At 45.4% G+C, this 17425-nt stretch overlaps 1 protein-coding gene and 1 long non-coding RNA gene across 2 annotated transcripts in view; one reads left to right on the forward strand and one right to left on the reverse strand.

Moving 5' to 3' along the window:
- The window catches only part of LOC142832541 (uncharacterized), a 28327-nt gene that overhangs the window by 3471 nt on the left and 7431 nt on the right, over positions 1-17425 (forward strand). The gene's annotated exons all lie outside the window — the stretch shown is intronic.
- The window catches only part of Brdt (bromodomain testis associated), a 39183-nt gene continuing 32822 nt past the window's right edge, over positions 11065-17425 (reverse strand). Inside the window, exons 15-17 of the mRNA XM_075943059.1 lie at positions 17204-17412; positions 15885-16062; positions 11065-11480 (exon numbers count right to left, since the gene is read on the reverse strand). Coding sequence (XP_075799174.1) covers positions 11412-11480; positions 15885-16062; positions 17204-17412 — 456 coding nt within the window. The 3' untranslated portion in view covers positions 11065-11411. The remainder of the gene's footprint in view (positions 11481-15884; positions 16063-17203; positions 17413-17425) is intronic.

A 17425-nucleotide genomic window follows, 5' to 3' on the forward strand; every position in this document is an offset into this window, starting at 1 on the left:
AATATCTCACAAACTTAGAGTCTCAACAGTGCACACTCTCCTGTGGCAAACAGTTCAGAACAGAGCAAAAAGACACGGCACCAGCAGCAGCCATGATTGACACACCTTACAGATGACCAGCTCACCCCGAAGGATACTGACTAATGAGAAAAGCTGTGCTCAGATACGCAATGAGAAAACATACAGGATTCGCACACACTTTAGTGCTGGAAAGAATGACAACCCAGATCCCCACATCTCTAGCTAACACACACACACATGCACAAAACAAAGAAGAATCAAACCAAATCTCTCTCACACAGGCTGTCTCACACATACACACACACAGGTAGATATCTTCAAGAATTCATTTTTCTCAATTTTAAGAAAATCAAAATTGTTGTTTGCTCAAAAAATGACTTTTGTTATTCCTGGTTGGTTGCAGGGATTCTCATTAGATATGTGTTAGATCTTTTAATTAATGGTTGGCAAACTTTCTAACATTCTCAGTAAGAGGTTGGGTGGCAAGTATTTCAGGTTTTAAAAAATGAACTTGTGGCAGTAGGACCTCCCCTTCCTCAGTTCTGGGGCTAAGACTCAGGTAGTCAGGCTGGGTGGCAAGCGGCTTTACCTACTAAACCTGCATTGTCATCAAACACACAATGAACCGTGGAGTGTCAGTAGACGATGAAGCTGTGCCTTAATAAACAGTTTGTTTTGCTTTTGTTTGCTTTCTTTTTGAAACAGAATCTCACTAGGTAGCTTTGGCTAACCTGGAACTAGCCATGAAGATCTGGAACTCACAGAAATCTGTTCTACGCCCGTCCCTGTGCCCATTACTGTCCTACAGATGTCCTTGTGCAGATTGCTGTCCTGCGCCCGTCCCTGTGCAGATTGCTGTCCTGCGCCCGTCCCTGTGCAGTGGTGACCCAGACTCTGTTTCTGCCTCTGGCCAGCCAGGATTCAGGACTCACTAAGGCTTCGAGCTTCCTCCCCCAACTTGTGAATGATCACAGCCTTTGCTTACCTTCTCCTCTGCTCAGGTGTTTTTGTGTAAATCCACCTATCTGGCAGACTCATAGCTTGCCTGCACTGAGGCTTCTGGGTAGACACTAATAAACTGTCCTGGTGCTTCAGGTTGGGCTTGTTTTTTAATACTGAAACTAAGAACCTCAATAGGGAACCCCAATTTCTCCTGTATCTCTCTCAGTTGCTTTCTGTTTCTGTACACAGCTGATTTTGGGGTGGAAGACCAGAGAGAACTCCTCTGCCTCTTTTAAGACTGGAAATCCTCAAGGGGAGGGGAGGGGAGAGTTACAGGCAGGGTGTACGTATAAGCCTGAAAAGAAAATTGGTAAGTTTCTGAATTTAATTCTAATCTGATCTTACTTAAAATCCTCATGGTGTTTCAGCTCATTTGAGTACTACAAGTCAGATAAAGAGGCCCTAAGTCTCATGTGGAAGTTTAGTGAGTTGTGAGCATCAAGGGCAATTTATATGGAAGAAGGAAGGAAGGAAGGAAGGAAGGAAGGAAGGAAGGAAGGAAGGAAGGAAGGAAGGAGGGAAGGAAGGAAGGAAGGCAGAACCTCCTACCTCTGACCACAGACAAAACTGCCCTAATAAGCACGGCATTCCAGCACAGAGGTACGTCTGGATTTTAAGTGTACGAAAATGCACAAAGCCCAGTGTGATTGTGAATGCATGTTTTGCCAGCACTCAGGAGGTACAGGCAGGAGAATCGGGAATCTTGGGGCTATCCTTACAATTTTAATAGCTGTGCATTGCCCACCTCTGTTTGACCTGGTATCCTTGTGCCCAGCAGATGAATCCTCCTTGGAAGGTACAGACAGATGCTCTGGGCACTGCTAACCCATGGATCCAGAACAAGCCATGTCTTTTACCAGAAACAAAGCTGTGTTTTAGCTGTAAGATCATGAAGTATGAAGAAAGCAAAATCACCATATTTTTTGTAAAAACCAGTTAATCAAGTCTTCCATGTGTCCATATTTGAATGAGATTTATAATCTCATTGGACAGAACATAAACTTTCCTAATGTCTCTACATAATAGTCTATCTTTCCCATAGACCACCCTACAAATCCCTAAATTTAAAATTTTAAGGTTTGGTCTTAAAATATAAGTAGTTCTGCTAGTACTGGGCTTTGAACCCTGGGCTTTGTCCATGTAAGGTAGTTACTTCAGTGCTGAGCTATGACTCCAGCCCTGTCTTAATTTGTTTTTAAAAATTTCTATAAAGAAAGAAGCTTTAAACAAATGGGCCAAGAAAGTGTGGAACCGATATAAAGAAGGAAATGACACCACCCCCAACTTCATCTTTTAGAAAAATCCATCTGTATGTTGGCAGTTAGCCCCAGGAAGGATGCTGGCAATGGAAGCCACAGTTGTTACAGCCACGTCCTGGGAGAAAGGAGCAGCAGGATATACAGGGTGCCTGCAGCTGCGGTGCTTCCCTGCAGCCTCGATGCTCCCCCTGCAGCCTTTGTACTCCTCCTGCAGCCTCGGTACTCCCCCTGCAGCCTCGGTACTCCCCCTGCAGCCTTGGTGCTCCCCCTGCAGCCTTGGTGCTCCTCCTGCAGCCTCGGTACTCCCCCTGCAGCCTTAGTGCTCCCCCTGCAGCCTTGGTGCTCCCCCTGCAGTCTCAGTGCTCCCCCTGCATCCTCAGTGCTCCCCCTGCAGCCTCGGTGTTCCTCCTGCAGCCTCGGTACTCTCCCTGCAGTCTCAGTGCTCCCCCTGCAGCCTCGGTGCTCCCCCTGCAGCCTTGGTACTCCCCCTGCAGCCTTGGTGCTCCCCCTGCAGTCTCAGTGCTCCCCCTGCAGCCTCGGTACTCCCCCTGCAGCCTCGGTACTCCTCCTGCAGCCTCGGTACTCCCCCTGCAGCCTCGGTGCTCCTCCTGCAGCCTCGGTACTCCCCCTGCAGCCTTAGTACTCCCCCTGCAGCCTCGGTACTCCCCCTGCAGCCTCGGTACTCCTCCTGCAGCCTCGGTACTCTCCCTGCAGTCTCAGTGCTCCCCCTGCAGCCTCGGTGCTCCCCCTGCAGCCTCGGTACTCCCCCTGCAGCCTTAGTGCTCCTCCTGCAGCCTCGGTACTCCCCCTGCAGCCTTAGTACTCCCCCTGCAGCCTCGGTACTCCTCCTGCAGCCTCGGTACTCTCCCTGCAGCCTTGGTGCTCCCCCTGCAGCCTCTGTACTCCTCCTGCAGCCTCAGTACTCCCCCTGCAGCCTTAGTGCTCCCCCTGCAGCCTTGGTACTCCTCCTGCAGCCTCGGTACTCCCCCTGCAGCCTTAGTGCTCCCCCTGCAGCCTCTGTACTCCCCCTGCAGCCTCGGTACTCCTCCTGCAGCCTCGGTACTCCCCCTGCAGCCTTAGTGCTCCCCCTGCAGCCTTGGTACTCCCCCTGCAGCCTTAGTGCTCCTCCTGCAGCCTCAGTACTCCTCCTGCAGCCTTAGTGCTCCCCCTGCAGCCTTGGTACTCCTCCTGCAGCCTTTGTACTCCTCCTGCAGCCTCGGTACTCCTCCTGCAGCCTTGGTGCTCCCCCTGCAGCCTTTGTACTCCTCCTGCAGCCTCGGTACTCCCCCTGCAGCCTCGGTACTCCCCCTGCAGCCTCGGTACTCCCCCTGCAGCCTTAGTGCTCCCCCTGCAGCCTTAGTACTCCCCCTGCAGCCTCGGTACTCCCCCTGCAGCCTTAGTGCTCCCCCTGCAGCCTTAGTGCTCCCCCTGCAGCCTCGGTACTCCCCCTGCAGCCTCGGTACTCCCCCTGCAGCCTTAGTGCTCCCCCTGCAGCCTTAGTACTCCCCCTGCAGCCTCGGTACTCCCCCTGCAGCCTTAGTGCTCCCCCTGCAGCCTTAGTACTCCCCCTGCAGCCTCGGTACTCCCCCTGCAGCCTTAGTGCTCCCCCTGCAGCCTTAGTGCTCCCCCTGCAGCCTCGGTACTCCCCCTGCAGCCTCGGTACTCCTCCTGCAGCCTTGGTACTCCCCCTGCAGCCTCGGTGCTCCCCCTGCAGCCTCGGTACTCCTCCTGCAGCTCTCCGTGCAGCGGGAAGAAATAAGTGGCAGAGACTCAGAGACTGGTGGTGGTGTTTGTTGTCCTATGGTTTCTCCTGAAGGGAGGGGAGTGTGAAGTTTAGCTGACTTCAAGGACAATGAACAAATTCCAGGGACAATGAACAAATGATGGACACTCTTAGACTTGCGGCCAACATGACAGCTCACTGAGAACTAGAAAGTGACTGCAATTAGCAAGGTTACAAGGTTTCTTGAGTCATCCTCAGCGTTGTGGGTGCAGAGCAGGCAGAGTTCATAAGAGTTTGAATTTTATCAAATAAATACAACCAAATAGAGAGGTGGGCCAGGGAGTTGTTAGAACAACCTACTACTAGTTTAAGATAAGCAAAAGTATCTTAAAATAACCACCAAATAAGAGACTATAGTCAGTTTTGACACAGTCTTTTGCCAGGCAGGGACTTGGGTGAACGGAGGACCAAGGATACGAACTGAGAGCATTCATTGTGCTTTGTTCTTTTGTCATATGGACCGAAGCCCTCAGAAAAAGCCACATGTGTCAAAATCTCATCATGATAAAGATGGGCTGTATGGTTCAATGGATAGCATGCTGGACTTCTGGGTGCTTCAGAAATTCAAAAGCTCCTACCAGGATGATTGACTAAGAATGTTATTATGTAGAGGAGGATGTTGCAGATCAGTAGACAGATTATCTTGGACTACCTTTGGCACACCTCTGTATCTGGCCTAACACCCTTCTCAACTATCAGATAAAAACCTTTGGAATGTATTAGCAAGACCAGTCCTGAGATGCTGTAAGATCTAAAACATGCGACAAAGGGGCCTCCCACTGTAAACTAACACAGCAATGTACGGAAGCAGCCTAAAGACTGTTCTGTCTGGTGACTGTAGGCATTCATGCCATCACTTCCACGTTGGTCGACTCTTAGTTGGGGCAGTTTGATCACTTGTCTCTGGCTCAGGATAAATGATCCCTTATGCTCTTTGAGGTATGGCTTTGTGTTCTGTAAGGAGTTTTAGCATCCCTTTGGTTTGGTCTACAGTACACTCTGAGCTGACTGCTGGAGAGCCTCTTACTGTTTTCACAACATTTGGTCAGAACTCTTCATTTACTAGCGCTCAGCCATGATTTCTTTTTTGTTGTTTTTCTTGATGCTCTTCTAATATCTAATTCTGGGTTGCTGAAGCTCATCAGTTAAGAGCACTTGCTGAAGACTTGACTTCAGTTCTCAGCGTACACACAGCCCTTAAACCACCTGTAACTCCAGCTCCAGGGCATGCGTCTCTCTTCTCTGGTCTCCATGGTACCTGTAACTCCAGCTCCAGGGCATGTGTCTCTCTCCTCTGGTCTCAATGGTACTAGGCATGCAAGTGGTGCAAACAACACACATGGGCAAAACCCTTGCACACAGAATCATCTTTAATTCTGGGGTGCTTTTCCGTGCCTGTTGCCTTTTTGGCTTAGAAGTTTTATGAGTCCGTGATGATAAAGATGTCAAAGATAAGAGCCAGTCATTTTCCAGCTCAACAAGGAAAAGATGACAGGAATTTCTGTAGAATGTGCAATGGCCTCACAGGGAAACTCAAGACAACATACAGCATGCCCTGCTCCCGGGTTGTAAGGAACCTTATTGGGAAGTTTCTTGAATCCACCCATGCATGTTCTTTAGCCCACACATGTTCCTGAAACTGTGCAGGATAAATGCAGAGCTTGGAGTGCTGAGCTACTCCTAGAAGCAGCACAGAAATCTCAAGCAAACCACAGATCTCTCCAACTACCACGGAAGGCTTCAATTTTTAGGGAATAAAAGATGCTAAAATGGAAAACAAAAAGATAAGAAAAAAAGGAAAAATTTGGGCCAAAAAGAAAAGACATTTGGTACTCCATCTGGTTTTACGTGTGGTGACTATGTTAATTTAACTGGCAGGCACTAGAAATGGCAAGCTCTTGGATCCCCCAAACTGGCTCTTTTTGTTAAATGCTAAACAAGAAGCTCCAGGAAACAACTAAAGACCGTAAGACAGGTGGCCTGCTTTAATTGTACTTTTAGGTAGTCTTGAAGAAATGATGAAATTTCTATTTTTTTAAGAAATATTTTAGAGGCACGGAGACCTGATCTCTCGGCGCCAGGAGACCCAGCGTTGGGGTGAGTTTCTGGCTTGCGGCGCCAGCCTGGGACGGGGAGCTCAGAGGTTCCTTGGCCCCCTATCCTTCTTGGGCTCTCTGCAGGGCCTCTACTCCCTGGATACTGCCTCTTTCTTCCTAGCCCACCCAGCTTCCATCCAGAACCCTCCCCACTTCGGCCCCACTGCCCTCTTTCAGCACATAACATCACCCAGCCCAGCCTGTCTGGGCACTGGGTCCGAATCCTTGGGGCACCCAAGAGGGCTGGAGTTCCTTTGTTTCTATGGCCTGCCTGCACCAAGCAGGGTAGGCGCTTTGTTTGCGAGCTGCCCAACCAGCACGGAGGTCTGATCTCTCGGTGCCAGGAGAGCCAGCGTTGGGCATGGAGACCTGATTTCTCGGCGCCAGGAGAGCCAACATTGGGGACAGCCAGCGTTGGGTAGGCAAGGAGACCTGACCCAGTAAAAGAAGATCCATAAGGGAGCATTTGGAAGAAGAGATGGGCAGACGCCAAGGCAAGAATTCGCCCAACAAGCTGAAAAGCAACATGAAGCCACCAGAAACCAGCGACCTCACAACGAGAGGACATGAACACCTTAATCAAGAAGAAGTAGAAAAGATTGACTTCATGAAAGTGATTGACGCCCTTAAACAGCATGTAAAAAACGCCCTTATAGAAATGGATGAGAAATATAACAGAAAGTTTGAAGAATTGAATAAATCAGTGAATGATACCCTAGAAAACCAAGGAAAAACAATCAAACAGATAATGGAAACAGTTCAAGACTTGAAAACTGAAATGGAGGCAAAGAAGAAAACACAAACAGAGGGCCGGCTGGACATGGAAAATTTAAGTAAACAAACAGAGTCTACAGAAACAAGCATAATCAACAGAATACAAGAGTTAGAAGAAAGAATCTCAGATTCTGAAGATACCATAGAGAAAATAAACACACTGATCAAAGAAAACAGCAAGTCCAAAAACTCTCATCACAAAACATTCAGGAAATATGGGACACAATAAAAAGACCAAACCTAAGAATAATAGGAGTAGAAGAAGGAGAAGAAGTGCAGCTCAATGGTCCAGAAAATATATTTAATAAAATTATAGAAGAAAACTTTCCCAACCTAAAGAAAGATATACCTATGAAGGTTCAAGAAGCATACAGAACACCAAATAGGCTGGATCAAAAAAAAATCCCCTTGCCATATAATTATCAAAACACAAAGCATACAGAATAAGGAAAGAATATTAAGAGCTGCAAAGGAAAAAGGCCAAATTACTTATAAAGGTAAACCTATCAGACTTACACCTGACTTCTCCATGGAAACCATGAAAGCCAGAAGGTCCTGGATAGATGTACTGCAGAGACTGAGAGACCATGAATGCAAGCCCAGATTACTATACCCAGCCAAGCTCTCGTTCACTATAAATGGAGAAAATAAAATTTTCCAGGATAAAAACAAATTTAAACAATACACAGCCACAAATCCAGCCTTACAGAAAATAATAGAAGGAAAATCACTAACCAATGAGTCCAACAATGACCACAATAACTCAGACCTCTAGAGACCCTTCACCAACACAAATCAAAGAAGGGAAACACACAAACTCTACGACTAAAAAAAAAAAATGACCAGAGTTAACAACCACTGGTCATTAATATCACTTAATGTCAATGGACTCAATTCACCTATAAAAAGGCACAGGCTAAGAGATTGGATACGAAAACAGGATCCAACATTCTGCTGTTTACAAGAAACACACCTCAACCACAAAGACAGGCACCTACTCAGAGTAAAGGGCTGGGAAAAGGCCTATCAAGCAAATGGACCTAAGAAACAAGCAGGTGTGGCCATACTAATCTCTAACAAAGTTGACTTCAAACTTAAATCAATCAGAAGAGATCGAGATGGACACTTTATACTCATAACAGGAACAATTCATCAGGATGAACGGCCAAGCCAAGATGCCTCCAGCAGAACCCAGTAACCCTACTCTAGCAGGACATGAGAAAGGCAATACAGCTGAAATACAAGACAAGGACTTCAAAATAGCAATTATGAACATTATTAAGGACCCCAAAGAAGATATGAAGACACAAACAGTAGAAGGAAACGAATAAAACAGTTCAAGACCTGAAAGTGCAAACAGAAGCATAAAGAAAACTCCAGTGGAAAACTGAAAAGGGAAAACTTAGGAAGTCAAACAAAACCCTGAGAGGTGAACTTGCCACCAGAGTGCAAGACACGGCAAAGAGACTCTCCAGGTGCTGGAGACAACGTAGAAGACAAGGCAAAGAGACTCTCCAGGTGCTGGAGACAACGTAGAAGACAAGGCAAAGAGACTCTCCAGGTGCTGGAGACAACGTAGAAGACAAGGCAAAGAGACTCTCCAGGTGCTGGAGACAACGTAGAAGACAAGGCAAAGAGACACTCCAGGTGCTGGAGACAACGTAGAAGACAAGGCAAAGAGATTCTCCAGGTGCTGGAGACAACGTAGAAGACATGGCAAAGAGATTCTCCAGGTGTTGAAGACAACGTAGAAGACAAGACAAAGAGACTCTCCAGGGGTTGAAGACAAAGTAGAAGAAATGGATACCTCAGCCAAAGAAAAATGTCAAATCTAAAAATATCCAGGCACAAAACATCCTCAAAATATGGAAGCTTAAGAAAAGATTTACTCTATGAATACCAGGAATAGAGAAAGAAGAAGTAACCCACAGTCAAAGGCACAGAAAAGATTTTCAACAAAATCATAAGAGGAAACCTCCACAACCTAAAGAAGGAGGTTCTGTCAAGTGCATAGGAGACACCAAATAGCACCAGAAGAGAAACCCCCATGATAATTAAAACACTGAACGTACAGAAAAAAGCAAGATTATTAAGAGTGGCATGCAAAAGCAGATCCGTTAGAACAACAACTGAGTGCACAATGGAGACTCTGAAAGCCAGAAGGGCCTGGACAAATGCCCCACAAGATCTAGAAGATGGCAGATGCCACTCCAGACAAAACTTTCTATCTATAGATCTACATATCTCTATAGATACCTATACCCAGCAAAACTTCCAATCACAACAGATAAAGAAAAATATTCCACACTAAAACAAAGTTTAAGCAGAATCAACCTACTAATCCAGCTCTACAGAGCACAAGAAGGCAAACTTCAGCCTGACGTTTCATATGCTCACATATATGAAGGGAATCAAACTGGTGATAAAGACAACACCTATGCATGTCACTGACCATGAAGAAGTTGCGCTGGTGCCTAACTAGAGCTTTCATCCCTGCTACCAGAAGAGAAAGGCAAACACCAACCCAGCTACAAAACCAGGGATCCACAATGAAGACATCCCCGATGACACACTGGCACAACAGTGCCGCAAATGTTGTGGGAGCAAACGTCATTGTCTGACTGGATTTGAGGTCCACTCCGTGAGATGGAACTCACACCTGACACGCTTGGATGAGGCAAGATAGGCCAAGGTCCTAGGGGAAACCAAGCTACCACTGTTCTTCTAAAGGAGCATAGATTCTGCTAGACCCACGGACCAGTGCCTCGCTCAGCCATTCTCAGAGAAGCTTCCTCAGGCAGCAGATGGAAGCTAATACAGAGACTCACACATGGGGTGTCTCCATCAACCTCTCCCTTCAGGGCTCAGGGAACCATGTGGAAGAGGAGGTGGGAAGATGTAAGAGCCGGAGGGGATGGATGAATCCAAGGAGAAGGTGTCTTGCAGCACAATGGGCCTGACACACGTATGACTCAGAGATGTGCCAGCATGGACAGGGTACTCACAGGTTCAAGCCAGACAAGGTTTGAGCACTAACAGGAGGAAGTGGTCATGGGTCCCACCCCTAGCCAAGAAATTAGCTGCAATTGACATCTGCTTGCTTGTGAAGGAAAAATTAGCTCTCTTCAATGGAGACTCATGATATATTAACCACACTTAAGGGTTGGCCATGCCCAGCAGTAGGATGACCAACACAAAATGAACCCAGTGGTATTTCTGTAGACATTTTGGTTTGATATTGCTTTGTTTGGACTTTTTTTCCTGTCTTACTGGTCTTTTGCTTGTATTTTTATCAGATTTCGCATTTTTTTTGTGGTTTGTGTGTATGTATTTCTTGTACTTTGTCTTTTTTTTTTTACCTATTTATTTATATTCTGGTTTGTCTGCTTTATTTGCCTGTTTTTCAATGAGTGAGAGAAAGAAGGGTGAAGGTGTGTGGTGGGGAGCTGGGAGGAGTTGGGAGCAGGCAAACTATGATCAGAATGTAGTGTATGAGAAAATTATTTTAAATGAAAACAATGAACAAAGGGTATAATAAAATAACACACACACAAGCACTCTCGCTGTGTGGAGCATGCAGCAGGGCCTCTGCCCCAAGCACTGGACTATGGCAGGCATGTGCTGCAGTTTGGACACACGTGGAATTTCTACTTCAGACAAATCACAACAGGGTCTACATCAGGTTATGCATCAAGAGGTTTAAAATTCAAGGAGACTATACAAGGTTTAGATTTGACTCCGGTTTGAAAATGACAAAACATAAATGGTCCGTAGACTATGACTTCCCATAATTGGGCAAATGTTCACTGCCATCACTACACATTTTAAGACACGTGGACACATTCCTACAGAAGCTGGTGCACACAAAGCTGCCACTTTGTTTCAAATCATAGCTAAGAATGCTTTAAAACAAAAGTCAGTGTGGAATTTAAACATGGAACCAGTAGAGTCTCTGACACTGTGATTCATAGAGAAACAAGGTGTCACTTGTTAGACTCCAGGTAATTCTGACAGGAAAACCTCTTTCCTGTAGTACCAGTACTTGAGCGGTAAGGCAGGAGGGGTATATGAGACCCTGCCTCAAACAAACAAGCAAACTGGCTCAGATAAATAAATAAAAGTTAAAAACTCAACAGAACCCGTTTTTATATTCTTTTATATATTCTTCATTTTTTCCAATCAGATGATCCCTTTCGGACTTGCTTAGATCAGGGCTATAATACATAGTTGACAGTCCTCGGTAGAATGATAAAAATCTATTCATTTTTAGAGATCAAAATTATAAAACTGTTTATAAATTATGTATTTAAAATGAACATATTTATTAAAAATGTAAGTGAAAAATATTTAATTATTTTAGGGCAGTCAAAACAATATGTGATTGGTATCTTGGTGGTTGAAAGTAATTACTTTACCAGTGCATTGTAAATATTTGTACCATTAATTTAAAGGTGATAGTTAATTTAAAACTGAATTTTAATCAAAGTTATTTTCAAACATTGCCATAATGTCGCTTTGAAGAGTCATGTCAATGGTACCCGCCATCTGCAGAAAAGAGAAGAAGATTCTTGTTAGTTTAAGATGCATGCCTTTATTACAGCTTTATATAAACACTTACACACTTAGAAATGTTTCATGCAAAATATAAATAATTAGCCTAATGACTATATGTATAACTTTTAATATATACAGATGTAATAAAATGCCACAAGACCACAAATAGTAAGTTTGATTCTCTAACGAGAAGAGTATTTCAATAGTTACGGAGCAGTGGTAAGAATGCAAGCCGAAAGCACAACTCTTGCTTGTTCCTGTAACCAGTACAACACTAGGAACAGAAGTTGCCTTAACCAGGCTGGAAAAATGGCTCAGTGGTTAAAGATGTGCACTGCTCAGACAAAAGACCTGACTTCAGTTTCTAGCACCCATTGTCAGGTGGTCCACAACTGCCTATAACTCTAACCAGGCAGACTGGCTCCTCTGGCCTCTGTGAGCACATGCTACACACACACACACACACACACACACACACACACACACACACATCTTTTAAAATGTTTAATTTTAGCAGTGCAATCCCTGTGTGTGGGAACGCTACCATATAATGTAAAAGCTATGGTTTTCATTGATTCCGGGACCGAGTCTGAAACCCAGGGATTTATCTATTTATTTATTTATTAAATATTTATTTATTATGTATACAACATTTTGTCTGCGTGTATGCCTGCAGGCTAGAAGAGAGCACCAGACTTCAGTACAGATGGTTGTGAGCCACCATGTGGCTGCTGGGAATTGAACTCAGGACCTTTAGATGAGCAGGCAATGCTCTTAACCACTGAGCCATCTCTCCAGCCCCCAGAGATCTATTTATGAGCACGGGATCAGACTGCAGGGCGGTGCAGAAACAGTGCTCATTTGCATATCAGCAATCGTTAGGAAAGGAGTAAAGTGCAGAAAATGCTAAGTCAGACAAAAGAAGCATGGTTACTACATTCCCAAGTTTCTCCCATCAAGAAAAGCTGGAGTGTATTAAGGAAGCTTTTAGGACAGATTTTAGCACAAGCATGATAGGAGGAGAAGGAGCAAGGGGCAGGAGAGAGGACAGTGGGAGTGCTCTAGGGTGTGTCCAAGGGAGTCCTTCAAGACTTTCACCTGCTCCTGGCCAGGTGAAGTCACAGCAGACACTGTAATGTAAATATCGGCCCTCCCCACGGCAGTAGACCAGTGAGACACAAAGCTCTAGTCTGTTGGCCAGCTGGTTGGCTTCTGGATGTGGTTGTTTTCAAGATTTAGAGCTATGGCCTCCCTACCAAAGGGATAATAAAAGGCTTATTTTTCTAGCACCACAGAGAAGGGTGGGACATGTCTGACTCTAACAGACTGCAAGAAATTCTCAAAATCTGCCTTAGAAATGAACACTAACAAAACTTAAATCAGGACCTTTTAGTGCTCAGCTGTCCTAGGCCAACTGTCTAGACTAAATAGTTTCTCAAAGCTGATCTTAGCCTGCCATGTAGGAGCTTGAGAAAGTGTCCCAGTCTGGGGATCATGCGATGCTCTCTAGATACAGGCACACTGGAACACAGCAAGAAAGTGTAATGAAACCTTTGTTATAGTTAAGTAAAAATGAAAAATTCTTTTCTTATTTATTTATTTTGGTTTTTCAAGACAAGACTTCTCTGTAGCTTTGGAGCCTGTCCGAGAACTAGCTCTTGTAGATCAGGCTGGTCTTGAACTCAGAGATCTGTCTGCCTCTGCCTCCTAAGTGCTGGGATTAAAGGCTTGTGCCACCACTGCCCGGCTAGAAAAATTTTATTTTAAAGGTTGCATGTAGAATTTTATTTTAAATTCATATCTATCTGAGATAAAATAGATTCATGTAGAATACTTACAAATAGAGAATCAATTTGTCCACTAATAAATATTAGGGATCATGATTAAAACACCACTTGATATTCCTTTCTCTGTGGTCCCGATCACACTTCAGCCAAACCCAGATGGAAGACTATAGGGATGATGAAGGAGACGGGCATAAGGTGAACTTTGGGCACTGTTAAATGTTCTAGGTAGTCCTTAGTCAAGCTAGTCAAGCTCCTGAAAAGTCCTTAGGATATAAGGAACGATATCAGACTGAGTGGAGGTGTTAGGGACACTAGACTCTTGTAAGAGGACTGGAAGGTGACTAAGGCCAGGTCTTAGGAGAAATGTCTGAAACAGACAACAGAGCATGCTTATCATGGTAGAAAGTTCTACAGAGGAGGGTATTCATAACAGGTGTAAAACCCTGAATTTGATCTGCAGCACCACAAACAATAAAATAATCGCTGTATAACATTGTTAAATGCCATTCATTTCTGCTTGAGGCCAAGGCCTCTAGTCTCAGCACTCAAGAAGCTAAGCAAGAGCATGGGGAGTTCACAAAGAATTCAGGCTGAGGTTCCAGCTGTGAGAGACGAAAGTGGGGAGGGAAGAAGGAAGATTTTGTTTGGAAAAATAATTCAACATGTAAACGAGAACATGGATATATAGCCATAAAGGGGAGTTCAAGAGCGAGTTCAAATGGCCAGCGAATGCAGAACTAAATGTCGAGCATCTTTAGCCACTGTGGGAATCAAAACCACACCAAGCTTTCTCTCACCACATACAGAGCAGCAATCAGCAAGAAACAGAAGCCACGTGTCTCAAGGATGCAGAGAATGAAAGTGAGTACAGACGTTATGGAAGTCAGCATGGATATTCTTCAAAAAACCAAAAATGCACAGCTCCGCCATTCCTGGGCACGCACCCAAAGGAATCAGTCACCCCAGAAACCTGAATGTCCACCACACTGACCGCGACACCATCACAAGTCACGCCTTGTCAGCAGACACGTGTCTAAGTGAATGTCATGTGTACACATCTGTCTACAATGAAGCATCCTCAACTATTAAGAGTGAGATCATGTGTGACAGGAAAAACAAACACACCAGAGAGAATGGAATATGGAGAAGCTAGATTTTCATGAAAATAGAAGGGAAGCTATTGACAAAGAGACCAGTGGGAACGGGTTTTAGTCAGGAGCAGGTTGTGGGGTGTGAATATGACCAAGGCATATTCATAATGAAACTACTTATAATTTATATACGATAATAAAATGTACAAACATGCAAGGTAGAGAGTAAATACTGATGAACACTACAGACTTATGGTGTGTGTGGCTGCGTGGGAACACACGTGGACGTGAAAGCCAGAGGTTGACATTGAATACATCTTCCATAGTGAGGCAGGTACGTGGTTCTGGGGATCTGCACTCATCCTTGCACACCAAGTGCCATGGGCGTTGGGAACTCCGGTTTCCGGCGGTAAGCCGCTGCTGGCACTAGTGGCAGCAGTGTCACTGAAGTCTGCCCTCTGGACACGACACATCGGCGTGGGAGGTAGAGAGCAGCTATTACTCCTGCAGAGGAGGCTCTCAGGTGAAGGACATGTCCCCTCCTGAGGATATAGCAGCGGTAATAACTGCTGGAGATGGGAAGTGTACAGATGCTCCTATGAATAACCCCTCACCCAGGCTTGCTCCTGTGAAAACTACAGTCAGACTCATGGATTCACCAAGCCAGATCTGCCTGCAGTGGTTTCTTTAGTGTCCTTATGGTGTAAACAGACATGTCACACAACACTTGACACTTAAGCCGGAGCATGAGAGACCCAGGTGGGTGATGAGCCGCGCCGCTGAAGACATCTGACTCCATGTGACCGAGTTGTATGTTGTCTACCGTCATCTCGCTGCCTTTCTTTCCAATCCCCCCCCCAGAAAGGGTTTCTTTCTTTCTTTCTTTTTTTTTTTTTTGGTTTTCCGAGACAGGGTTTCTCTGTAGCTTTGGAGCCTGTCCTAGAACTAGCTCTGTAGACCAGGCTGGTCTCGAACTCACAGAGATCCGCCTGCCTCTGCCTCCCGAGTGCTGGGATTAAAGGCGTGCGCCACCATCGCCCGGCTTCGAGACAGGGTTTCTTTGTGCAGTCCCTGCTGTCCAGGCTGGCCCCACACTCAGAGATCCACTTGCCTCTGCCTCCCGAGTGCCCCACTACCGTCTAGTTCTTTCCAGATTTCTTAATCTAGCCATCAACTAAAGAGACCCAGGAAACACTGACTGGGAAGCCATGGCACGTCTGAAGGGATCTGCAGGCTTTTAAGGCAGCAGCAGTGGACGGTGAATTACTTCATTTACATGCCAGGCATTTTCTTATGTGCTCAGCGCATGTTAATTTACTTCAAAATGGGAATTATTATTCCATTTTTAAAGGAGGAATTTAAGTCACAGGGAGACTTTAGAAGTCTAGTACAGAGAGCGCAGTTAGCCCAGTGGTTCCACAAGTTGCCCGCTCTCCGTCCAGCTGGTGTCTGACCACGAGCAACGTCAATGCGCTGTCTCCCGCCCTAGTTAACTCAGAAAGTCAGAGTGTACTTACTGCCTCTCTTCTCCTCCTCTCTTGCTCTTTCTCCCTTGCTAAGTTCCGGTCTTTGAGAAGCCAGAGTTTGCTTCGGTCTTGAGCTTCTGATGGCTGCTGTTCTTCCCTCTCTTCTCCATGACACTTGGTTTCCATCTGATGTGATGAGGATTCTACAGCCAATCCATTCCCGAGCTCCCTAAATAAACAGGAGGGCTCAAAGTAGGTTTCAAGTTCCTTAAGTTTTTTTTTTAAACAAAGACATGATCAAACAATGAAAACAAAAAGAAATGAATGGGTCCCAGGTTGTCAGAGTTCCTTTTCTCCACCCCCACTCCCATTTCTACTTCCTTCCTTCCTTTCTTGACAGGACCTTATTATGTGACCTCTCTGTAGCTAAGGATGACTTCTGATCCTCCTACCTTCCCCTTCCCCACTGCTGAGATTCCAGGCAAACGCTACCACATAGGGTCCAAGTCTAGGACCTCGGGCACATTAGACAAAGAGTGCACTAACTTAGCTATGTTCCCCACCCCCTGAATTACTTCTGATGTGACTGAGACAGGTTATGATGGGTATTCTATATTAACAACAAAAAAGAAAGGTTTTGAAAGCCATGGCCCACACACAGCACTATCTTCCTACATGAGAACAGAAAAACTTGGAAGGCAGTTGATGTGGGAGCGTCATATATCAATCTGTTGATTTCATTGGTTAAGCAATAAAGAAACTGCTTGGCCTCATTGGTTAAAACATAGGTGGGAGGAGTAAACAGAACAGAATGCTGGGAGGAAGAGGAAATGAGCTCAGACTCGTTGGCTCCCTGGCAGAGATGCGATAGCTCTGCTCTCTGAGACACACGTGATTCAGCTCCAACCCAGGATGGACGTAGGCTAGAATCTTCCCGGTAAGCGCACCTTGGGGTGCTACACACATGATTGGAAATGGGCTAGTCCAGGTGCGAGAATTAGCCTAGAAGAGGCTATATAGAAATGGGCCAAGCAGTGTTTAAATGAATACAATTTGTATGTTGTTATTTCGGTGTATAAGCTAGCCAGGTGGCTGGGGTGCTGGGGACGCAGCCCCGCCGCTCCTATTACTACAGGCAGTTCTGGGAAAAAGGCTGTTAGAATTTGGTAACATTTCCATCTTTACTAGCTTGATTTCTCAGCTATTTCTGTCTTTTAAAAAGCAGACACAACCATTTAGAGAACTATTGATAAGATATACTTTTTGTAACTACAATTTGTTGTGTGTTCTACCCGGCAACTGACTCGCAGTGAGCTGACACAGCCATTTCTATGTCTCCCCGACCTTATTAAGGCCAACCAGCCACAGACCTCTGATTCTCTGGAGGTGCTTTTGGTTCCTGTGGATTCTGTTCCAGCTGTTTCAGCATCTGCTGCTCCTGGGTCCGGGCTTTCACTTCCTTTTCTATTGCTGCTTTTCTGAACTGGTTGAAGAGCTCGTCTGAGGACTTTGGGGCACTTGATGACTTCACTGGCTTGCCCAAACTTCTCCAGGACTCCGCGTTCTTGATCTTTATATCCTAAAATAATAGA

The sequence above is a fragment of the Microtus pennsylvanicus genome, chromosome 12 (genome assembly GCF_037038515.1).
Source record: "Microtus pennsylvanicus isolate mMicPen1 chromosome 12, mMicPen1.hap1, whole genome shotgun sequence".
NCBI classification, from domain to species: Eukaryota; Metazoa; Chordata; class Mammalia; order Rodentia; family Cricetidae; genus Microtus; species Microtus pennsylvanicus.